This window comes from Struthio camelus, chromosome 4 (genome assembly GCF_040807025.1).
Source record: "Struthio camelus isolate bStrCam1 chromosome 4, bStrCam1.hap1, whole genome shotgun sequence".
Taxonomy (NCBI): Eukaryota; Metazoa; Chordata; class Aves; order Struthioniformes; family Struthionidae; genus Struthio; species Struthio camelus.
Genome location: NC_090945.1, coordinates 26,363,995 through 26,389,370, shown reverse-complemented (window position 1 = coordinate 26,389,370; position 25,376 = coordinate 26,363,995). Strand labels below are relative to the sequence as shown.

Sequence of the window (25,376 nt, the reverse complement as noted above, 5' to 3'; positions counted from 1 at the left end):
AGCAATAAACGGCGTTGCTATCTTCCAGGATAACAAAGTGCATCAGGATGCTGGCTCAGCATTACAGCATCTGGAGACAGAGCCGAGGTGAGATATTTGGACACCTTGGGAACTCCCCTTTCCCACAACCTCCACTTGTCAGTCACTACTACTACTTACCTTGCCACCAGAGACCCACAGCTGTTCTTACTGTGGCAACAGTAGTTCTTCAGCTGCAGATAGGCGAGAGTGAATGGAGTACCCTAGCTGGACAGTTACTTGCTATGTTGCTCCTCTGCTGTGAACTAGAAAAAGGTCTGGATTGTACCTGGCACGTCCAGGGCAGCGTGAGAAGAAAGAGGTATCACATGTGTCACCATATGCTCTTTCATCCTGCTTCTGGCCAGAAACCTATTACCTCCGAATCACTGCAAGCATTTCCCTGGTACCAAGTCTCTGTAAAGGGATGAGGAGATCTGCGCCTGCACACCTATCTTCACCAGCACAGACACAGACGGAGGGGCATGCCTATCCTTTTGCAAGGTAGCAAAGCGACTGCTCAATAACGCCTGCCACAGCAGGAAGCCCAACTACATTTTTACTAACCCTCAGCTACTACCATTCCCTCCGCACCCTGCCGGAGGGCCACCAGTAGAAGGAGCCGCTTTGAAGTGTAACAAAACTTGAAACAATTTTTTACTTAGATATGTTTCAGGTCGCAACCCTTGCTGCAAAGTAACAGCAGAGGGAGAAAAATTCTCTCCTTCTGCCAAGGCCCTCAATCTGCACAAAACACTGTATTCCTGCATGCCTGTCTATTTGCATCCTCTCCTTCTCTTATCTGAAAAACAACCTTTGGTCTTGAGCCTTACACCAGCCATAACTCACTGTTATTAGTGTGCACATTCATTAGTCCTGTTAACCATCGAGGTACCGCCTAAGGCGGCATACAGCTGTTTCTAGGCATCTCTTTATTCCATGCTTTATGCGTGGTTTCACTTTGTGGGAATTGCATCCCATTGATGACAAAAGGCAACTCAGAAATGAATGAAACTAAGCAGAACTGTGAATAACACCCAGCATTTTCACTACGCCATCCCAAATGCAGGGAAACGGGTTTTACAATTCTATTTAAAACCAAAAACAAAAAACCACCAGAGAGTATCTTCTGCCACTGGCAACCTCTTGTTTTCTACTATTTGAGGAGGGCAGAACATTACAGCTTAACGCACCTGATTCATTAAAAAACGTACATTTTACTGTTATTTCCCACCCCATGGTTTGTTACACAAAGGGCTATGAGGTAATGGATTTCTTTTACCTTCCCTTTTCCAGCTGGACAACACTGGTGACAAAAGGGCTTGCTAAACTATTAGAATTACACTTTACTCTCAATTACTAGTTCCAAAACTGCACTTTAGGAACACTTAGGAGGAAAAAACTTAACTGGTTATAAGAGCAAGGTTTGGTTTCAGATTTGGGACAGAATTAGATTAACATTTTGACTGTATTCATGGTGCATCCAATTATAGCCAAACATCATTTGCCATCTATCACTTACATATTCCTTCTATTTTGCACAAAGATTTCTCAACTGTCTTAGGAACGAGTCTTATTTACTCCTGTTAGGATGCAACCCTTTAGTACAGAACTTCCAGGACTAAATTATAGCTTTTCTTCAACTCCTGTCTATATCTGTTTACACATTTCTTCTTGCATTAATTTTTTACATAAATGGTTCGGATTGTCCTTTCATTCTTCATAACTTTACTGCTACTGATTATGGCCAGCTTTCCAGAGCTTTTAAAAAACGAGGACCACAGGTTAACAGAAGGCTTGTCTTGGGCATCACATTCATCTCATTTCAACACCGTATGTCAGGCACCTTCATATTAAGTCAAATAATACTAGTGTGGCCACTATAGACACTATTTACAATGAAGCATGACAGCAGGTTATTATATTTGTCTGTCTGGTTATTATAATTGTCTGTTAATTAAATACAGCTGATAAAACTGAGGTAGAAGAAGCAATACTACATGGTTAGTTGTATCTCCATGAAACGATTGCTATATGTACCTAAACCAGGCTAGACAGCCAACGGGCACAAGCCTGTGGTAATGGATTTCCAATAGGAAACACTACAACCAGGGAAGAGTCGGGTGCTGGAAGCTGCAGCACTGGGAAGGATACCTGCCTAATCCTGGCTCCCTCCAAAGCCAAATCCCACTGACATCAGAAGTCATCCCCTAGTAGGGCCCCCCAGTTAGCCAAACCTTTGAGAAGCAGCACTTACAGCCCCTGCTAAGTTCCTACTTCTCACCTAAGCAGGAAAAAAAAAATCATACTAAACTAAATTTAAAGAATAGAAACCTCACTAGAAAAAATAAGTTTGCAGAACTGTGTCAAAACATGAGAAATTATATGATCCCATTACATGAAAGACATAGCAAGAAGATTTACACAGTCAAAAGGCTGTAGTAGGTTGTGCTAAACACCTGATGAAAGTGATCTGAGATGCTGCTTGGACACAATTATTTCTTTCATTGGCTACCAAGAGAACCCACAGCAACTAGGATCACTAGGCACGTCATTTAGATGCCTAACATTAGGAGGCATGTATAGTCCCCTAAAGGAATCAAAATTATACATTCAAATCTACTTCAAACCAGATAGAATCACCTGAATATCTCCATGGAAATATATTCCCAAACTTTGCTCACCACTGAAAGTGAATGCATTTCAATACAGGAGTGCTGAGCTGGATTCCCATGTCTGCCACAAGACTCTAGCCTTGACTCTACGCAAACACTAGATGAGGGATTTTCTAGCACCCCAAGTGCAGCTATGGAGTCCCCTGGGAGCCACCCCCCCATCCGCAGCTTTGAAAAACTTTAATTTCTCTCTGCCCATGTAAAACAGAGATAACACCTTTCTCCTACCTTTCCCTGTTTGCTCCCTCTGCTTAGTTTGGGAATTCTTATGGATTGTGTTTGTCTCTCCTACTGCATCTGAAACGGAGTGTTTAATACAGTGGGGCACTGATCTTAGCCCCCTAGGCACGGAAGTGAAAAAACACAGCAGTGACACCTCCACTGCGGTAATCGTGTATCTATATGCTGCTCATACAGACAGAGAAAAATAGTTCCACTTTCATCCCCCAAATACACAATTTAAAGTGCAGGGTCTCAAGTTAAAAAATGACATTTTGGGCCTCCATGTTTCTTGTTGCTCAGTAATTTCAATACTTACATTCACTACAAGGAAAATTACAAATGGAAGGGGGGGCTAATTAAGCGCTCTCGCTCTACAATTTTTGCCAAAACTTGAATCAAAACAGGTTTTTGGCCCAAGAATTGAAGTCTGTTTTTTTTTAATGCATGCTTTATGCATGTCTAGACCTCATCTAGATCAGAACTTGATAAGGCAAAGCAAACACACATGTGCACACACAAACACGCAGTGCTGGGTGCATTTTCTGTGTTTTAGTGCAAGAGAGAGAGAGAGAGAGAGTTTGTTCTCCCAGTATTTCTGCATCTGTAAGCAGGGAGGTTTGAAAATCCTGCAGAGAAAAGTCTATTCCCATGAGAATTGCTGCCTATTTTTCTGCAGATTCAAGAAGCAATCTCTGGCTACTGTGCACAGGAATCCCAGTATTTTGGCACAATTCTAACATCAGCATCATTAAAAACATTGATTTATTTTAATTGTCACCTTGTGCCCTATACTGCCAAATGCAGTCAGAATGTCAATTCTTTATCAATGTGAGCTGTTGACATGGAAACAGAGCAGCTGAAATGAAAGCAATAGGAAAAAAATGTGTCAATCCTCTAAGTTATACTTAGAAGTGGTAAATCTGTGTGTGCTACAATAGATTTAAATACTCAATAAACTACACGGAAAAAATAAACAACTATTTGGGGTGACAGTCATTTTGGTTGTTTACATCATAGACTGCATTTAGAAAATCTCCAGTGTTACTATGGTAACCGCTTTTGCTTAAACGTAGTTGTGGCCGCACTTTAGGTATGATCTAAATTAACTGAAGATGGAGGAACAAAACTGGGGGGGAACAGCTGAAGGAGTGATAGATTGCTCCCTATCAGCCCTTCCTATCTGCTACATGCAGTGGCAGGGGGACAGCCAGAGGCCCAAGTAGCACAGACACCTTGGCTCGTCCCTGCCCGTGCCCTCTGTGAGGACCTGAAGCAGCTGACAGACTGCAGACTGCATTGAGGTTACAAAAATAACAGAGAGACAAAGAGCTGTTTATCATCCTCGCACTGCTCATAACGCAGCCCAGACTCACTCGTTCCCTCCCTTTGGTCACTGGATGGGTGGCAGGAAGGGGAGGCAAGCGAGAAGGGGAGTCTGCAAGCGCAGGGCCGGAGGCCTGCTCTGCGTCCCTGGCGGAGTTTGCAGCTTTCCTGTCTGGGATCTCTTCCAAGCAAGAGAGCAGAGCTGCAGAAAGGTGAGCCTGTTGCACAAGCTTCCTGCCAAAATGTGCAACTTGGAACCGACACTGCATCATGATTAATGTCTTGGAGCTTAGAAACAGCCCTAAAAGATGCAGCGCAGACCTTTGACCAACACTACATTTCCACTAGAAAGATTAAATCTCTGTGCCACTAAAGCTAGTTTCATAGTCATAGGGAATAAGGCCAGAGGGGCCACTGTGATCTGCTGTTCTTAATAGGGATTAAAGGAACCTATGGTCTCCAGCATACCCCTGCCTCACAACCTGAAAGCAAACGACGGCGAGATGGAGATCACTGAGCAGAAAATGGAGGGAGAGGCTCCTCTGCCCTCTTGCTAGGTGCCAGGGCAAGGAGCAGCAGAAGTATCAGACACATTTAAAACAACTTCTCTAAACAGGATCACGGAAGAGTTTGGAGCCAAAGACTGTTCAAAGCCCATGGATCCCAGCAATACCGTGAGGCACTCAAGTTCAGAATTTGCTAGGGAAAAAAATCCCCCTTCAACTGAGATAAGACATCAAGAGATGTGGCTTTTTTCTTTTTTCCCTTTCACCTTTTCACATTTCTGCATGATTACATTAGACAGTAATGCATACCTCCCAAAAGCTTGCGCATCAATTAACAGGGGAAGGAAGGACACACATCATTAACTACATACTGGTCTGTGAAATACGGACGCGGAATATGGCATAACGTTATAAAAATAGCAGGAAGGCCTGCCTTGTTTAGGTCAAGTTTTATTTTAATTCCCATAATAAAACATTTCATATTAAACAATGAAGCGGAAGACATACCACTGTTTAGCCTTAATGGGTGTTCCAGATATATCTGCTATAACTTAATCTGCACACTAAAATGCAAAGCCAAGGAATGTAAGTTTGTGTGAGCAATGGACATAATAGTGCTTTAAACTTACATAGCATTTACCATCCCAAATGATCCCAAACTGCGCTACAAACCCTATACTTTACAAACCATACGCTAAGTAACTGAAATGCTTCCACCTGTATCGTCATCTTATACACAGCATTCATATTTTGGCAAGATCTAGGATCTGTTAGATGCAGGACCAAATTGCTGACATAGCAATATACAGTTAGAGATGAGGAGAGAGGTTGCTAGCTGTCACAGCTGTTTACAGACATGGTTACACAGAGGAAATTATGCTTTTTTCAAATAGGGATGAGGGAACAGAACTGGATGAGAAAAGGATATGCAATGCATGTCTCTGTACGTATAAGTGGTCCACATCAGAAGCAGTCAGCGTGATAGAATTGTATTTCTAGACCATTAAAGCATGCATACTGGATGCATACATACTTCAGGAATGAGAGACGGCCTCTGTCTTAAACTGCTTGTAGGCTAAGCAGAATAGACTGATAAAGGAAGAAAAACATCTTGCTTATTCCCATTTTTCAGGCAGAGATTAGTAATTTCAAGATCACACAGGAACGTTACAGAAAAAAAGAAAACAACTCAGGGCTCTGAGCAGCTTCTTAGCATAAATCATATGCCCTTTTCTTACACACACACACAACGCCCCAACCTTCTTCACCCTCTGAAGTGGATAGTGGCTGCCAGAAAAAAATCACTGCAGGGGGGCAAGAAAAGAAAATCGGCGCAATTATTAATGCAAACTCTTACTCCTCTGGAGCATGCCCCATAGGCAACTGGGTTTCCAGTTAGAACATACAAGATTGTCATTTTCAAAGCCTCATCTGAAAACATAAATGATGATCTTATTCTATACTGACCGGCAATAAAGGCAGTAATCTTCTATCTGTGTTTCAATCTCAGACGTTAGAAACCCAAGGTATTATTTTCAAATGCCCCTAATACGTCTGAGGAGCAGGTGCTCCCCTAAAAGCCACAGAGTCTTTTGAGCCTATAAAAATTGGTGATTTCAGAACGTCACCCAGATTTTCTCATGTCAGTCCTAGGAAAACATAATCTAAAACAGAGGATCATTTTGATTTTCTGCCTGACTCAGCAGATCAGGAGATGATTAGATATGGAAAATGAGCATTCCTGAGGGTAAATATACCTGCCGTAATCCTACTGTCAACTGAATTAAGGTTGGCTTACTGCAGTAAGGTGTATAGTATATCTCAGCATCTGGAGGAAAGCTAAGACCTGTCAGATTTCAGAAGCCACTGGTGGTCCTCCGCATTTTATAACTTAGTATTTTAGACCATAAAAAACGAGAGACAGGGAGAGAGAAAGAGAGGGAGGGAGAAAAGCAGGAAAGTATTTGTCGTCTCCATCTGTGGTTATGAACAATAGCAATAAAAGAATTCAGCAATGCCACAGAAGACTAAAGAGGGTGGATTGCCTATTCTTTTCTCCCCATCAAACCCAACTAATTCCTCTTATGGACTGGTAACATGAAGCGGCTTATTTTTTCAAGTGCTCTTCAGCCCAACCATGACTCCCACCTCTGGAAGTGGAAGAATCCCATATGCCGAGTAAGCAAAGACAGGTTATCCTTCCGTAGCAATAGCTCAATGCTGATTGAAAGTCTCTTTTATCAGAGGAAATAATTGTGGGTTTTTTTTCCTTTTTAAATTAACTCAGAAGAAGAAAAAGATATTGTCTGGACCCAGGTGCTTTTTCATTCCTCAAGCAGCTGCTAGTTTGAGAGAATTTTAAATGGCTGGCCGTTATGAAATGAATTGGTAATCACAGCCCTGTGTCTCGCACACTGTAGACTGAACGATTCAGGGGACTGGTAATGGGATAAAGCCTTTCACCTCATAGGCTGTGGTTCAAATCTAGAATAATTCTTAACTTACTAAAGACTGCCACTACATGATGGGCATTTGAGTGTTATCATACAATGAATCAGGTGTTTTTCCTGGTGAAAAAGTATTCATATCATAGACAATATAGTAATTATTGTCAGTAATTAGCAGCACTCTTGGCAGTGACAGTAAAAAGACCTGTAGAAAATTACCCATATGCTCATCCCTTGGAAGCTGCCATTTCAAGGCAGGGGTCAAGCTCTTCAGACAGTCATTGTGGCAATTCTTGCAGCTCTTTCCCAACGTGGGTATGTTTTGTGGAAAAACTGAGTTCAGTCTCCAGAGCTGTCAATCTACCACTTTTATTAGCACTAAATTACTTTTGTTTCAAATGCTGGAGGCAACTTTGAATGCCAGGTCTAATTAGATTGTAATTGTTGGAAGATCTGAGCAACAGTGACAGGTTTGGGTGGAGACTCTGTTGGCTTATACTTGTGCAAATAGATTTTACAAGGACAAAACCTACAGTTGCTTATAACAGTGGGCATTTGCTTCGATAATTTAGACTGCTGACTATCTAAGCCAGACAATGCAAAACTCTGGATATCCACATGCAAACTCAATGATCTGCAAAAGCTGTCTGTTCAAGTAGGCAACTTCACAGGTCAGGCAGTTTCCACAAGCCCAGGCTGCTTTGGTGCAAACAGGAAAGGTGTGTTTAGTTACGAACAAGTATTTTTGTACGAACAGAATGAGGTACATCAACCTATGCAAGAACCAATAGAAAGAAAGACGTATATATGTGACCCTGGTTTCAGAACAGAACCCAGACTAAAAAGAAAACAAATCTCAAACATATATAGGTATAAATCCTGCCATTTAGCACTAGAAGCCTTATCATCCTCTAGGGGAAAAATACACATGAACAGTCCAGGAACTCCATGCCCTGTTGCTGAACAGCATTTTTCCTCTGCTTTCCTTTGGGAAAGTGCAGGATCTTCAACCCCTCTAATATAGCAGGGCACAGAGATCTGCAGGGAAATCCTGAAGATCCAAGAGTGAACATTTAAAGGCCAGGGAGCTTCTGCTAGCAGACCCCGTGCTTCCACGTTATCTCCTGAGGTCTACCTATCATAATGACAGCATTACCTCTTTGTGCAGCTCCAGGGAGAGCTGAGCAAATATTGGATTATCTGGTTCAACGGCCAAACAAAAAACAATCATGAATGGAAAACATTTCTGTTGAATCTACTTGAAATAAAAGCTAAGGGGGTTGGCTTGGCAAAGGGAAAAAAAATAAAATAAAGGAGGGAACATTTAATGTATTAAATCCTACAGTCTCTATTTTTTGACCTGAAAAGGAAAAAAATATCACACTGAAAATTAAATCATTTTTTAAATCTTGTCTCTCCTTCCCTCTTTTTTTTTTTTTTTTTTTTAAATAAGCCTTTGCCAAATTTCGCATCATATGAAAACAGATCTGGTCTCCCTGGAAAGTTACACTCTTCAGCAAATCTACTGTTTAAAAACATTTTGCCTAGGTCCAGCTCCAGGAAGAATGGTATAATCTGACGCCGAGAAGATCCAGTGCTCAGATTTTTGTCTAATACACTAAGTTATCAAGTTAGAAAACCACACTAATCTACTCCATCACTATGGAGCATGACGTGAATGCCCTTTTTTTCAGTCCTGTGAAGGGAGAAAAGAAGTGACTACTACCCTTTGAAGGGCAGACTAGTAGTCTAAGCGCTGTATCCTTTGCTTAGTTTTTCTGTAAGTGTATCCACAGCCACAGATACATTCAGAAGCTGTTTTTTTGTATCTGCTGTGGTGCCTGTGTGAAATGAAATATACAGATTGGTTCCACTGGTGGCAGCAATGACCATGAGACACCAACAGCACACACATTCCCGCACGCTTGCGTAGCTTGTTACTTACACAGTGGGGCTGGCAGCGGGCGCATGTGGAAGCCACAGTGGCTAGCAGATAACTACACAGCTCTATCAAGACCGGTCAGTGCACTGCAAGGCCATTCTTGATTATCTTTGAAAGGTTGTGGCGATCGGGAGAGGTTCCTGAGGATTGAAAGAAAGCAAATGTCACCCCTACCTTCAAGAAAGGCAAGAAGAAGGATCTAGGGAACTACAGGCTGGTCAGCGTCACCCTGATCCCCGGGAAGGTGATGGAGCAACTAATCCTGGATACCATTTCCAGACATATGAAGGACAGGAAGGTCATCAGGAGTGGTCAGCATAGATTTTACAAAGGATCAACCATGCTTAACCGACCTGAGAGCTTTCTGCGATGAGATGACGGGCTTAGTGGATGAGGGGAGAGCAGTGGATGTTGTTTGCCTTGACTTTAGTGAGGCTTTTGGCACAGTCTCCCATAACATTCTCACAGACAAGCTGATGAAGTACGGCCTACTGTCTACATAAGCAGACGGTGAAGTAGACTGAAAATTGACTGAACTGCCAGGCTCAGAGGGTTGTGATCAGTGGCACAAAGTCCAGCTGAATTCTAGTCGCTAATGGAGTATGCCAGCTGTCGATACTGGTTCCAATACTGCGTAACCCCTTCATCAATAATCCGAATGATAGGGGAGAGTGCACCTACAGCAAGTTTGCTTATGATACTATAAGCAATACTAGGAGGAGTGGCTGATACATCAGAGGACTGTGCTGCCATTCAGAGGGACCTTGACAGGCTAGAGAAATGGGCAGAGAGGAATATGGCAGATGAAGTTCAGCAAAGGTAAATGCAGAGTCCTGCACCTGGGAAGGAATAACCCCTAGCATGAGCACAGGGGCCTGACCTGTTGGAGAGCAGCTCTGCAGAGAAGAAACTGGGGGTCCTGGGGGACAAGTTGAACATGGCCCAGCAACGTGCCCTCGTGGCAAAGAGGGCCAGTGGTATCCTGGACTGCATTAGGAAGAGCATTGCTAGCAGGTCCTCTCTACTCAGCATCCGGAGGGTTGTGTCCAGTGCTGGGCTCCCCAATACACAGGAGACGTGGACTTACTAGAGGGAGTTCAGCAAAGGACCACAAAGATAATTAAGGGACTGTAGGATCTGTCATACGAGAACAGGCTGAGAGAGTTGGGACTGTTTAGCCTGCAGAAGAGAAGGCTCGGGGCGGGGGGGGGGATATCATCCATGTTTATAAATATCTGATGAGAAAGCATGAAGACGACAGGGACAGACTCTTCTCAGTGGTGCCCCGTGACAGAGCAAGAAGCAAGGGCACATACAGAAACACAGGGAATTCCGTCTGAACGTAAGAAAAAGTGTTTTACTGTGGGGATGACCAAGCACTGGAACAGGCTGCCCAAAGAGGCTGTGCAGTCTCCGTTCTTGGAGATACTCAAAACCCAACTGGACACAGTCCTGGGCAACCTGCTCTAGCTGACCCTGCTTGAGCAGGGGGGTTGGACTACATGATCTCCAGAGGTGCCTTCCAACCCCAACTATTCTGTGATTGCTGCTTCTGTGGGTTGGTAGCTGGCTCCTTTACTCTCATAGACTGAGCTAAACTGGATTCAGGAGTTCTCACAGCAGAACTAGCTTTGGTAAATATGCAGAGATACCCTCTACTAGATAAGTATATGTACCAAAATTAGAACAAAATTTACTCAGAATGGCAAAAATGGGAAAAATTCTGAAGTCTGTAGAATCGGCTTTGGTAAATACGGACAGATACCAGCTACTACAGAAAACAGATACATACGCATATATACCAAAATTATAACATAATTTGCTCAAATTGATGAAAATCAGAAATATTCAGAAGCCTCTACATCAATCCAAAATTATAAAATCCAGATCCCCACACTATACACAAAATTGCTAGTCAGGACAGTAATAGATGGGTAACTGCTTTTTTAAACCTCTTTCTTCCAGACCTGCGTACCTACAGAACAAGGCATTGGCCAATTTTTATGCTAGATTCTATCAATTAGCATCCACAAAAGATTTCATTCCCTTGGATCACAAGATCACGAGGCAAATTGTTATTAACTCATCTTCACAGATCTCCCCTGGACAACTAGGGCTTTAATGGACAGATTATTAAAGCTATGGAAAGACACAGTTACTGCATACACAAACTAGTGCACAACCTGCACAGCTGTTAGGAGAGTATGAGCCCATACTCCTGAACAACACCACTGCAGAAGATACGCCATTATGAGGATGATCCTAGTTTGTTCAGCATTTGTAAAGAGATGAAAAGAATGTGAATATCCAAAAAAAAAAAAAAAATATATATATATATATATATCACACTGCATTGACCTACTCCAGACAATACTCAGCTCCAAACTGAAGGCCCCAAGGTATGGGCAGACCAAACACCTGAGAAGCAAAATCAGAAGAGATAGCAAGCTCTTTCAAAGTTTACCAGCAGCTTTGCCTTTGCAAGGGAGGGGAACGGCTAAAAAACGAAGCTGCGAAGAGGAACCTGACAGTCAGCATGGAGAAGTGGGAAGACACAATGACAAAGCCGAATTAGGACTTCAAACAGCTACAGAACGAAAAAGAAAAAATTGAGAAAGAATTCTAGAAGGTAAAGGCAGGGGCTGGGGGGAGGAAACAAAAACTTGACGGATTTCAAAACGAAAATAGCAAAAAAGGTTTTAAAATATGCAGAGGATGGGAGTGCCAGTGAAGTTCCAACAGTAAACACAGAAAAAGGGAAAATAAAACTGTTGTTGGGGAATGCTGGATCTTCTTTGACAGTGTAACAGCAAAGATAAATAGAGATATCCTTGCCTTCTGTTCTAGGTGAGTGCAAGATACCAGAGAAGAAAGTAAGCATTCTATGGGGAAGAAAGTCATGTAAAAACACAACAGTTATTTAAATACAGAAACCAGTTAGAAAAAAGCAAACCTCTCTAATGCTTAACTAAGATAAGCAGTCTTTTGTAGGTGGCCAAAAGAAGAAAGGCAGAAGTATGTGAGAATGGGCTATTCATCAGGGTCAGGTTTACCCCAAGTCCAAAAGCAGAAACAACGAAGAGGAGCAGAGAATGGATGAAGAGTTTCTCTTTGTGGTTGTTCTGGGCTCATGTAAATGTCAAAGATGCCCTGTCCTAGCTTGAGTCACAGCTTTTTCTGGGATTAGGGAGCATGCCAAAGTGAAGGGACAGGAAGAACCTAATCTTTATCATCCCACTAACAAACATGTCCACACCCTGGGCGGTAAAGTTGCACAGTCCTGTCAAAAAGGGCACTACTACCTGTTGTAAAGGGCTTTACATGTTATACTCCAGCACTAGAAATCAGCAGGAAGTGTAATGTATAGCACCAGTCCTTATGGGACCAACCTGGGGATATAAATCCGCCCTGAGAGAACAAAGCTGCAGAAGAATATGTCCATTAATCTTGATTTAATAGCTTATGGCACACATGAGGAGACATGTAATGGCCGTTCCCTGATCGGCCGATCCATAACATGTATGGCAGTGTATCTAATATTGTAATTCTGTGTGTAAGGATCAGATTGCTGGTGCTCTAACTCTAAGACATTAAAACCTGTATATACTTTCACACAACGCACAGCTATTCAAAGCCTTGGTGGAAGGAGGCAAAGGCTTCAGGGGACCTCGCTGCCTTCTTAGCCATGGTCAGCTAGAGACAAGCACTTTCAAGAAGACCATATGCTCCTCAGATACTCTGCTTACTGGCTGAAAGTAAGGTGTCCTGCTTATTCCCCACTGTGATTTTTTTTCTCTGATAGTTAGTTGTGTCTGTTCACAGACACACACAACGGTTTTGTGCCACATAACTCTTGCTTCCGTGAACTCAAGATTTACATCTGTTTAGAATGAGATCAGGAACAACCTTAGCATCCAAACCCTTAAGACTGAGCTTAAACAATTCATACTTCCACTTTGTGCAAACCCGTTCAAACATGCACTCCCTAGCAAGATTAGTTTGTATATTCGCACAGAGAGGAAAGAATCTGTGTGAATACACAGACAGATAGTGCTCATCTGCCAATACCAGCCCAAAAGAGAAGAATGGGTCAGTGGACCTATCTGTCCCTACTGCTGCCTCTGTTCCTCTCCTGCAAGGAAGCAAATTTGCATTGCCTTGGCCCCAGGAGATGAGCTGTGCAGGACCTAGAGGTCCCATACAGCCCAGGAGCAAAATTACTATATACCCTTCTCTCTGTATGTGCAGAGCAAAAAGCTCCACCCCACAGACAGGCCCCTGGACTGATACTACGGGAGGGAAGAGTGGGCCCTTGACAGCTTCTCCGACTGACGTATGGCAAGTACACAATCCGCCCCTCCTCATCCACACTAAAGGAAGACCTATCACGCAACGTGTAAAGTCACTTTAATTATTATCAGCACTGGCACCTAAACAAACTTGAGTTCATTTCTAAGGTGTTCTCATCCAGGAGTTTGGTATTTTTTACTCAAATGCTGCCCAGCCAAAAGAAGTTTCTCCAGTAAAATACTGACTTCAAAATGGCTTCAGGAGCAAAACTGGCCCATGAAGCAAGGCCTGGAGAAAGCCTTGCTTTTTTTTTTTTTTTTTTTTTTTTTTTTTTAAGGATTGCTCCTTTCCCCCCAGCTGGGACAATGATACTACTCTGATGAAAACCACTTAGGATTTCAGCCAACAGAGGATGCAAGAACACAGCTAAACCTTGGAAGGGCCAAACCAAGACTTCCTGCAGCTCAGGGGCAGGCCACAGAAAGGAGGTGCAAAACAGGCTGGATTTCTCAATTTTGGGCAGCCAGGGTTATCTGTGTACCTACCTGCCCTTGCATCCTGGGCTCCTGAGCATTTTGAAACCGCCCTCTCCGGCCAAGCCACGGGCGCATCTGGGGTGCCCCACGCCGAGCGGGGCCGTGGGCTGCCCCACTTGTGCCGCTGCGCACCCTGAGCACCACTGCGCAGGCTGCAGCCCACAGGTGGGCAAGGACCGGCTTTGGACGTGGCTTTGGCGAGGCCTCTCCCGCTGGTGTGCCGCAGCAGGGCCTGGCCCCTACAAGGAAGAAAAGCAGCAAAGCAGCACAGCCAAGCTCAGCTTTTTCCTCAGAGGCCGCAGGGCTGGGTTTTCTCACCGGAGCTGGAACCTCACTGCCACAATCTGTAATATTTATGTGAACAACGCCAATATTTACACATCCAACAGCTGGGCTGCCTGTGTCAATTCAAAAAAAAAAAGACTTTTTAGCTTAATTATTAACCCCCCCGGGAGCTGCGCGCAGGGCAACACCTTTCTGCCTCCTCATGTCGCCCGGCAGCGCGGCCGTTAACGGCCACCCGCCGGGGCCAACATGGCCGCCGGGCCCCCCCCCGCGGCAGCGGCGGCGCCCGGGGCAGGGCGCCCTGACCGCGCCCGCCGCAGCACCTGCCGCGCCGCCGGCTCCCCCGCCGCGCCGCCGGCAGCGCCCGCCCAGGAATTACGAGCGGGAAAGGGGATGTCGGCGGATTACGGAGGAGCCGCGCGTCTGCTCCAATTACCATCAACGCGGCCGCCCTCCCCCCGCCGCCGCCGCCGCGCCGCAACGGCGAGGCCGCAGCGCCCCCTGCCGCCGCTGCCGCCGCCCCGCCCGCGCCCAACGGCCGCGGCTAACGGCCGCTCGGGGGGAGGGCGGGAGGAGGGGGCAGCCCTCCCTCACCCCCCTCCCCAATTACTCAGGAAGTAACGAGCGGCGGCGGCGCCGCAGCGGCGTTATGGAGGGTTCCCCCCCCCCCCCCGCCGCCTCCCTTTTCTGAGATACAAAATCTCAGGACAGCGAGGCCGTAGCGCTGGCGAGGCTATTAAGATGGTATTTATGGAGTAATCGCTTATTTTAACTGCCAGCCGCATAAAATTTATCCTGGGGGAAAAACAACAACAACAAAAAAAGAAAGACTCGTGGAATTTTATTAGTATCATTTACTTTTTTTTTTTTTTTAATGTGTAACAAATGCCATGGGTGGGCGCTTCCTCGCCGGACCCCACGCGGCCGTGGGGGAAGGTCCCCCTCCAGCCCCACGTCCTGACCCCACTGCCTGGGCAAGGCTCCTGCATGGGGAGCCGAGGCCCCCCCCCCTCCCAAAAACCCAGAGGGGGAGACTGTGGTTTGGGGAACGAAGCTTACTCCACACCTGAGCACCCCGTGAGGGTTTGGGCCCCAAATCCAGAGGGAGCAAAGAAAGGTGGGGGCAGACCCGCGGGCAGGGCTGGAAGGGCGTCCGTCTCTCCAGAAAACACACCGGGGACCAGGCGATTTGCAGCTGCCTCTCGTCTAGGGGCGAACACTCGCTCCCAGTGCCACCTGCTCTCTCACCCGACCTTCACGTCGCGGGGGGCAACACCATTTCCTCGGGTAGCAGAGGGAAACAGGGGAGTGACGTGCCCTGCTTCCCTGAGCAGCTCTTACACCTTTGCCCCTTTTTCCCAAGTCATCCGTCCAAAGCGGGCATGCCGTGATCCCACGTTACCTGTGGGGAAGAAATTGGCATTAGTTCAGCAGGTCTGCAGCCTCAGAAGTTTGCTGTGCCGCATACTTTTAAATTAAAATGAACACGAGCCGCTGCCTTACAGCTATGCAAATCGGCTATTTAGTGCGCTAGGCTTCCCACGGTAGTTCTCAAACGTCCTCGGTGTCAATGTAAAGGGTGCTGAAGTATTTTTTTGTCTTTTTGAAAAACACTGCAACCATTTCTGGCACTTTTTGAGAGCTTCCTGAGTGTGCTGTGTAGTTAGCAACATACTGGAGAGCAAGAGGTTTTGGCTTCGGTATTACTAAATCAGTTCTGCGTTTGTGGATGAAACATGTAACTTCCCTGGGTGCCTGTGTACCTGTAAGGACCCTAATATTTAGTGCAGAGTTTTGATGCCAGTATCACAGCAGGGCCCTTACGGTCTTTGGATGGAGTGTGCCCAACAGGGACGATCCGCGGGAATCATGGCTTTGGCATGCTGTGGATCATGCCATCAGTACAAAGCGGCAGTGTTGTTTTATCACGGACAAAAATACACAGTTCACTGTAGGTGAGCCTACTCCAGGTGCAAAACATCTGGAAAGAACATTATGTCATCTGCTCTGTTTTCTGCTACAGCGCATATTTGTCACCAGATAGCCTCACTCAGATTGAAGGCAGAGCCACCAGAGAACATAAAAACCCTTGGAAAAGGGGATTCATTCTGTCGAGAGGAAAATTTGGCGATACAGCTGTACAAGTCATAGAGCAAACCATATAATGACTCATTATTTATCAACAAAGAAACAGCCATGAGCAGGATGTAGTGGTCTGGGATAGGCTGATGTCACAGCAAGGACTGGGAAAACTGCAAAGACAATTAAAGTATTATGACTGTCCTTAACCACATAATACAATCAGACACTTTATTACTATTATTAGTCACTACAGTTCTGTAATTCTACAACCCACTCCATCCGTGTACGAAGTTGTGAAAAATTTGTGTAGCAAGTCATTAATTTTTTCTTACAAATTCCTTCTCATTTAAGTTTTTCTAAGAGATGTCTAAACTGGGCAAAGTGGTTTTGGGAAAAAAAAAAGCACTGAAGTTATCCCTTGGGGAACAAAAATAGAGTGTTGCCAACACAATCTATTCAGAAGAATGAATCAGCCTCCAGGAGAAAGAAAGAGTGGTTCAAAACATGAGAATAAATGAAAAAAAAAAAGTGATATTCTTTATATTTGGCCTCTGTTGCTTTTGCATATTTAGGGCCTGCATTTTCAAGCTTTTCTTTGCAATCACGGTAGCTAGAAACTTACTCTTTTAATGGAAAGTGAGAATCCAACTTAATCACATGAATCCCGGAGCTAGAGCTTCAAGGAAAGCTCGGTTTCCCTTCAGCTTGTGATTTGGCAGCAGTAAAGGTGCAGACAGCTTTGAAACTTCCAGGGACAGCCCATAAAAGATCCGCGTTTAAATAGTAATCCTTAGCAATACTAATGGCCTCCAAAGGAGCAAGTTTTCATCCCTCTAGGGGGAGGGAACTAAGCATTACAATACTGCAATTTTTTCCTTTTTGAATCATGTAGGAGAAAATGTGGCACACTGTAAAAGCAGGCAGCTGGAGTATAAATATCTCAAAAGCCTTATCACTTAAAGGAGAAGCAGAAGCAAAGGGCAGTGCAAGGCAGCTCTTCTCTCTGCGGAGAAGGGCTACCCCCAGCCCTCTGCTCACGCACCAAATTTGGACACAAAAGACCTAACACAGACCTCCTGGCTTTGCCCGCAGGGTCAACAAATCGTGTGAGGGGCTAGGGCACCCTGCCCGGGGGGCAGCTCTTCTGCTGTTTGACTCTTGGAGTTGAGTCATTTCTTCCTTTCTGCCTTTTTCTTCGACCCCTACTGTGAAGGACGCTGCCCGTTTTGTGGAGATGTTGCAGAATCGACCTTGGAAAAATCAGTATCAGGCCATATTCTCCTTTGGGCCATCAGCTGAGGAGCATCCACTTAAACTAGGGGAGAACTGAATCTGCGACTTTTGGGTTCAGGCAGGGTGGTTACAGAGAGCGGTTAAAGTTAAGAAGCCAAATTAGCTGGACCTTGATTCAGAAGAGCATTGAACTATGTATGCCTAAGGGACCGCTTGCATTGTTCGGAAAGCACCAGTGCTCACAGTCTGTTATGGGACTACCGTTTAAGGACATGTAGGTGTTTCTTTTTCAGGTGAGTCAGGTGCCTCACTGCCTCGAAAATTACCTGTTTTCACCATTTCCCCTTGGGCGCTTATTGGCCGTACTGGGATAGGGCTCTCAGCTCTTTAGTGAAGACACAGATAACAGATGCCACTAGAGAAAGACGTCATGGCTCAGAATCTCATTTTCTCAAAGCAGATTTTTAAAGAGGTTTTGTTTAGGGAAGCAGAGACAGGAAGCTGAGGAGCCAGAATCAGCTACTCACTACATTGATTCGACTCACAAGGAGTCCAGTAAAGGCTGCGCTAAGGCAATGGCTCAACTCCTGAGTTACAAATCTCACCAGAAAAGCTACCAGGAGACCACTTGGTGCTGAAAATGGTACTACAGCCTAAAACTGAGGGGAGAAAATCCCCAATCCCCCCCACCACCCCTTACCTTTCACAACCAAGTCATTCCTTAACGTATGGTGCATCAGACACATTACAAACTGAGCATCATATGATAGGCAAAGGTTTATGAATCAATGCAGTACCCAGAGCAGACCAGGATGCCAGAAGAAATCTACAGCAAGTATAGCAACAACATAGACAACATGTCACCAGGATCTAAGAGGGGGTTTATCGGGGTCAAAACTTTTCTGCTTTTTCTGTTCTGCTTGGCTTCTAACAAAGAACATTACCAGTTCTAAATAATTTGTTCTGCCAGTTGCAAAAATCTAAAGTACGGAGATTATTCTTCATTAGAATTCACTTTTTCAATTAATTTCTACGCAATTTTATTAGATTGCTCCAGTTATCTTTGATATTCATTACTGTAGGCTGTTTCCAAACAGCAATGTCTCTAATATACTTGAAGAAGCTCAAAAAACAGCAACACTCTTTCAAAGAAGCAACCACAGAAAGACCGTCTGCTCACCTTGCTGTAATCATGATTGAAATGAAGAACAAAACCTTAGACTCTCTCTGCCCAGCAAACTGCAAATCAGCGAGACCTTAAGCTTTAAAGCAACAGTCCAGCTTGTCAATACGGTACGCTTCTCCCTTATATATTATCTAAATGACATGCCCAATATAAAAATAAATCACAAGCTTAACCTTGTGGGAGCTCTCCGAGTTCACTGTGGTCAATGATGTTCATCAGGGAGAGAACCCAATATCTGGTTTTTTTCTTATTTTTCATTATTACTGGGACCTGGCACATTTTTCTTCTCCTTTCCTTGGTTATCATTCTCTGACACAACAAAATCTGTAAAGATGAAGCTATTTTTATTAACTTCCGGGGCCACATATTACATCTGTTTCAAGCTTTTATGTAGCCAGTCAATCAGTGTGTCTCTTCATCATGCCTCCTTTAACCTCTATTTAATAAGTCACTGGCACCAAAATCCATTTTAGCGTGTCTTCTCCCCAATTTCCCTCTTCTGTCTAATTACATACTAGTGCTGTCTGCCCTGCACAGCAAGCTTAGGGCAGCACGTGGGGGAAGTGGGAGGCGGAGAGGGGAACCTGTTCTGTGGATTTTCCATTACCTGCTGTTTTTCTATAACGTTTTTCTTTTGCTTGATTTCAGAATGGGAAATGCATTAGGTCAGTGAAACCTAGGAACAGTGTTTCTGTGCAGTAGATCTGCGTGAGCAAAGGACATCTGTGGTAGAAGAAAGGAGGTTTCTCCTGCTGTTTCCCTCCTCAAGCACTTGGCCGTTCCTGCTGGCAGGGTAGACAGCTCAGGACTGAATTCTGTGTGGGGTTTGGTTTGGCCCATTTTTCAACAATTTTGCCCTAAAGATGTCTTCAGCTCTGCTGATGTGAATTGCAGGCTTGCCCAAAAGCAGCTCTTCCAGCCAGCCCTGGGAGCCCAGTACTCAGACACGTGAGTGTTCAACCTACTGCGAAGCACTTGGCTTGTTTTGTAGCACACGTCCTGTCATGTGCGTCATTCCTGACATCGGGAATACAGAGCAGCCACCAGTGAAAGCAATTGTGGGTTTTTCTCCCTGCAAAATTAACGTGTGGTGGTTGTCGAAGCACCGTGCGCACGTCCTCGGGTGCAGCATCCGCAGCTCAGATATGTTCCCCAAGGTCCTGGGAGGGACACAGACTGCCGCTCGCTCCTGTGCTCAGAAAAAAAGGCAGGCACACAAGATTACTTTTTGCCTCCTTTTCAATTTAATAGCATCTTGGTGCTACTCCAGTAATTACACCAGTATGTGTCTTTTTAAGCTTTTTTTATTATCCTCGGTATTCCCCATGGCAAGCAACCAAGGAAAACGTCAATTTTCTAAAATCGCCCTGGCTTAAGCTGGCCTCTGGTGACGTAATGTGGCCCTCCCTAAAGCCTATAGTGTATAACTATAATCAAAATAGGGTTATTTCTTGTTTCCAGCACAATTTCTTTAGCAGTATTAAGAAAGAGACTGTAGGAAAGAAACTACAGCACTGAGCTGCTTATTTTTTCTGTGAATACAGGAAAGCATTTTTGGAGGGTCTATTATAAAAAGTATACTGGTAAAACGCTTATTTAACAAAACTGTATGTCTGCTACCTGGCTGCCGCCAGCAGAGAAATACATATTCTCAGCCTTGATGTTTCTACCAGTAGTTTGGCATCTGCAATGAGAACAGTATTTTCATTCTGACAGGGAGTTTTAGCATTTATCCGCAAATGATGGACAAAACGTTTTTGTGGTGAAAGAAGGGAGGAAGAGCAGTGTTACTGAAGAGTAATTTTGTCCAGTTTTGAAAATGTTCTGTAAGATAATGCTATGGGTTTTTTTCACTCTTCTCTTAATAGAGGTTTGAAATGACAGGAACCCGCACTTCTAGAAAAGGTACAAAAGTTAATGCTAAGGCGTAAAATGTATCAAAGGGCTCAAGCTATTTGATTTCTTTGACCAAAAAAATCTCATTTCCCTCTTCTGGACTAAACTTTTTTTTTTCTTTTTTTTTAATGAGCAGATATCAAGCTGATTAAAGCTTTAGTGACATTTAGTGACACAGAGTGACAATTGAAACGATAACAGTTTAACGTGACCAGAAGCAGTCTGCGGTATTGTGTGGTACTGGTACTTTCTCAGTCTTTTTTGTTTTCCCTTTCAATCAGAGGATTGCTGCTGCACCTATACAGTGTTCCAAATACACCCGATGAAACGAAGCGTGCCTACCTCTCTTAACAGTAAAGCAATCTCTTTGGGGTCTCCTCCAGCTTTTGCAAATGTTCCTCTGAACTCCGCCCATGCATTCATATGTTATGCAAAAACCAGATAACAACTCTTTACCTCCTTCTTCCGTGGTGTACGGCTTGGCCGCTCTGAGGGGTAATTGCTTGTTTGTAAGATAGCCAGCCCCTTATGTGTGTTCACTGCCAGATCTTTTGGGAAGATCTGAGACCAGCCTGGAGAGGTAAAAATCCCCCCTTTTCAAAGGTTTTGCAAATAAATCTTAAGAGTTTAGGAATTGGATATTGATCTGTTTGCAGCCAGGGATTTATGGTGACTTTATAGTTCCCACAAATTCTTCCGCTGTCATCAGTCTTTGGAGCAGACACAACCGGCACAACCCCCACCCTGACTTCCACAGGGGAAGCTATACCTGCTTCTGCAGTTCACCCCATTGCTTCTCCGCAGCCGCCTCTCCCTGCTCAAGTGGCACCAACCTCACCTTCGCAAACTGAGAAATCTCCACCACCTCTAGCCCTCCCGTTGTGCTGCGTATAAAACAAATACCTGCACTAAATACATCTCTACATTTTACCTATCAATTCCCTTTCTCTGACAGGTCTCTAGCATGCCACTCTTCAGTCCAGTTTATGCTTATATATTGCCACTTTCTTCCTACCAGCAGGAGACCGTCTCCTTCAGTCATAATTAGCTCTACTGGTAAACAGATACATTTATAAATTATTGTGACAGGCAGCCAGCCTAAAATGCCTTGTCTACCCTTTCTGGAGCACTGTACAAGTATGTTTATTTCCTTCAGACTTATTCTAGAAAATTTGCTTTGATAGACTCCCTCGAACACCCTGCACGTGCTTCCAGTTGTAATGCCTCATAATTTGCTTTCCCATTAACTGAATACACTCCGCATTGGTAAAGAGGGCCAAACCCTTCAGCTCTTTCTCCAATGAACATCCTAGTTCTGGGCCACGTTCCTCCATACTTCAAAGGTGTATCTAGATTACCCTGTCCCAAAAGTTTTGCTAGATTACCGGGCTCCAGCTCCCTCTGATAGCGGTCCCATCTTATTCACCCCGCGCAACGAGTTTTTCGGTCACGACGTGTCTAAAGGCACGAGGTCGTTCCATACAGAGATACCTGGACGCGGCAGGGGAAATCTCAGTAACAGGGATGTATTAGCACTGCACGCCAGCTGCAGTACTATACTTTGCTTTTCACCTGGGTCATGCTATACAGAAAGCGCCATGCTATCGAAGCCGTGCTGCACCTGACATATCTCAGGTGGCTGCCTTCAGGGCTGTGTTGTGCTCTGCAGACGTACACCATTTTTCTGGTGTTTCGCTCTGCAAACAAATTGATCTTCACCTGCATTTTTCAAAGAAATATCAAAATAGCAAGGAACAATCACTATTTAGCCTTGTCAAAGACTCGGCAATATTTCCTCCTCTTAGCTGGTTCTTGAGATGCAACCTGGGTTTTAAAAAAAAACTGTGGTAGACCTAATGTTTGCAGGCGCTCTGTTCCCTCTTTAAATCCTTTCTCACCATTTTTTTGTGGAAAATGTAAGTCTTAAGGTGCTCAAAATGCTTTCCAGCAGACATTAGGAAAACAGCCTTTGCTGAGCTGCTTTTTCTATAGCATTTGCATAAAGATGCAGTTCAGTTCTGTGTGTATGCTGCAAAAATCTGCAAAAAACTTTTTTTTCCCATTAAGTTGGAAATTGTCCATATTGCCATATGCAGCCATTTTATCTTTCCTCTTTCCTTTCTTATAAAACACAGTCCTCGATGCCAGCTTTCTTTATGTTTTTGCCATTCTTAGGGAAGTAAAAAAAAGCAATACAATTCCTGAAGAAGTGGCAACAGAACAATAACTGTACGGAGAATCCAGAAGGGTAACGCACAAAAATGCACCAAAACTATTTAAACCACCCATTTAAACCACTCAAAACAAGGTTCAAACCATGCATTTTCCTAGAGACCTCTGGCTTAGAAACAAGCTCTTAAAATTTAAGTGATAACAGAGTTTCCCAATGCATCACAAAACTATATGCTCATGAGACATATCTGCTAGGTAGTCACTTAACAGAACAAAGCTTCCTTTGCCTTATTTATGTTTTTATGTGATATATAGTACTAAACATTTGCACAACCACGCTGCACAATACACTTCTGGTAGCAAAGCATAATATCTGCAAACACATGCAAAATTTAGTTTTGCCGGTCACGATTTCATTCACACAGCTCATATATCATCAGCTTTATCAAAGTTACAGGAACAATAAATTTAGTCCTTTCCGTTCACATTTTCCCATTTGTAACTTTTTTAATGGGGAAAAATATAATTCTGCAAGCAAATAGATTTCTGTTTAAAACGACATTTTTCTGGAGAATGCTACAGCATCATCACATGATTTCAAGATGTTGAGATACAAAGTAAAATTAAATGAAATCAGATAATTCACAAAAAGCCCCCTTATACTCCGTAGCCTAAGTGGGGATACTGATATGGACGTCCTTGGCAAAAGGCTTTGAGCTGGCACTAAGAGGTGTTGAGAGAGCTATTTTTACAAATTGCGCTAGTTTTGCATCAGAACGCTCCAGACTGACATAGCAGAGGATGTCTCTGCCCATAACATTAGGATTGCAGTATAAAATTAGCCTCCTATTCATGACTAGATACATCTATATCCTATATGAAGAAATCATCGTACGGCACTTCGAAGAAAACATCGTATGCTGACAGAGGGCAGAGTTTGCTCGCGGGTCAGGTCCCTCCTTCTCCCCTGCCCGGCGTCCAGTCGGGATCTGCTCCCTTGAGTCCTGGCACAGGTCGCTTCTCTGCCCCAGCCAGACCACCCCTGCACCCACCAGGGCTCAGCCCAGCGCACAGGAGTCAGCAGGGAAGCGTGGTCTTCACCTGCGCCAACTCTGAAGTGTCATTTGCCAGAGGAAAGCAACTACTTCTCCTCTCAGACAATAAACTAATTAATTTTTTTGCTGCTCATCAGCAGCAATACTTTCTGTGTATGTTAGAGCCAGCCTCGGTTTTAAACAGATCCCAGTGTTTACTGTATGTCGTATACTAATCAGCAACCCCATCCTGGGCTAGCCCAGCTTTACACGTGCTCCTTGGCTCAGTCAGCATGGTGCTAAACCGGTACCGCAATAAGCTCCTTTGGCTAGAGTTGTTTTGGCACACTGGAGTCCTGTGGGCCGGTCTCTGGCACTAGTACATACTCCTTTTTAAAAAATAAAATACAATAAAACTGCAGCTAAATGGAAAAGCTCCCAACAGAGGCATCGCCAGCTTTCCTCTTGGCCAAACTCAGCCAAATTTAGTAGATGAGCGCAGATCTCCCTGAAGCAGCAAAAGCACTGAAAAAGTCAGCAGCTGGAGAAGGCAGCTTCCACTGAACGGTACCAGGTGAGAACAGACCCTTGTAGAAAACTTGGAAAAAGGCAGAGAATAAACTATAGGAGGGAAGTTGTGTATCAGGAGGAAGAATTAAATTGAAATCTGGTCTCACTAATGTCATCGTCTCACGGTTATCCTTCTCTCCTTCTCCAACACCTATCGGTTGTTTGCTGTATTCTCTTGCTGACTTCAGATTTTAAATTGCACCGTGTGCCAGCAAACTCTTGCACAGTTCGCTCATGGGAACAATCCCATCCAAATCAAATGGAGCTATTCATCTTAGTAAAGGTAAGCACCTGAATGGGTATTTCAGGGTTAGGGCCCTGGCGTGCAAAGCTTTCAGGACAGCAGCTGCCGTAAAACTCGCCCAAAGAGAGCTAACATATGACTAAGCCATGCAAGCAATATTAAAATAACAAACAATAACATATTGGACTTGTGCCCAGTTACCTCATATCGCGGTGGGAGCGAGCTCCTGCCTGGATGGGCCTCACTGCCTCCAGCCCCATCAGCAGCGTGTGGGTTTAAGGGGTGCCAGCCTCACTGCAGCACCACATCTCTGACCTCCCCTCTCTCCGTAAGAGATTAACTTACAGAGCTTTTGTGTGGTGCCTTCATCATCGAACACCTCAGCTGCTCTTTTTATTTAAACTCGTTAATTACTTGTGCTTAGACATTATGGCACAACTACAAGCATGCCTTAGATTGGTTACAGGTGTATTTTAGAGGCTAGTAATACTTGTGGCCCTGCTTTAGTAGACTTTACTATTTGTTGCCGCTGCCCTACAAATACAACGTGTGATATGAATCTCAGCAAAACGACAGAAGTTGGAAGAGGCTTTCTGGTTATTCAGAAAGAACTGGCAAGGCATTTTTAGAGTATTTTGAATCTACATTTTAAAAAGAATCATCAGGATCCCCAGCCATACTAAGTCAGCAGAATTTCACTGACATTAATGAAAAG

At 44.3% G+C, this 25,376-nt stretch overlaps 1 protein-coding gene across 13 annotated transcripts in view; it reads right to left on the bottom strand.

Annotated features, from left to right (window-relative positions):
- Positions 1 to 25,376, bottom strand: part of LOC138067160 (uncharacterized) — a 249,788-nt gene that overhangs the window by 176,060 nt on the left and 48,352 nt on the right. For 5 of the 13 annotated variants that reach the window (XR_011140894.1, XR_011140890.1, XR_011140900.1 and 2 more), the window contains one exon: positions 15,072 to 15,646. The exons of 3 other annotated variants lie outside the window; for them this stretch is intronic. Coding sequence is in view for 1 of the 10 variants with exons in the window: in XM_068941979.1 (XP_068798080.1) it covers positions 15,608 to 15,646 (39 nt within the window). In the remaining 9 variants the exon portion in view is untranslated. Of the gene's footprint in view, positions 1 to 9,136; positions 9,274 to 13,968; positions 14,358 to 14,680; positions 14,727 to 15,065; positions 15,647 to 25,376 lie in introns of those variants that run through there. 5 more of the 13 variants (XR_011140888.1, XR_011140891.1, XR_011140897.1 and 2 more) reach the window with 3 other exon arrangements.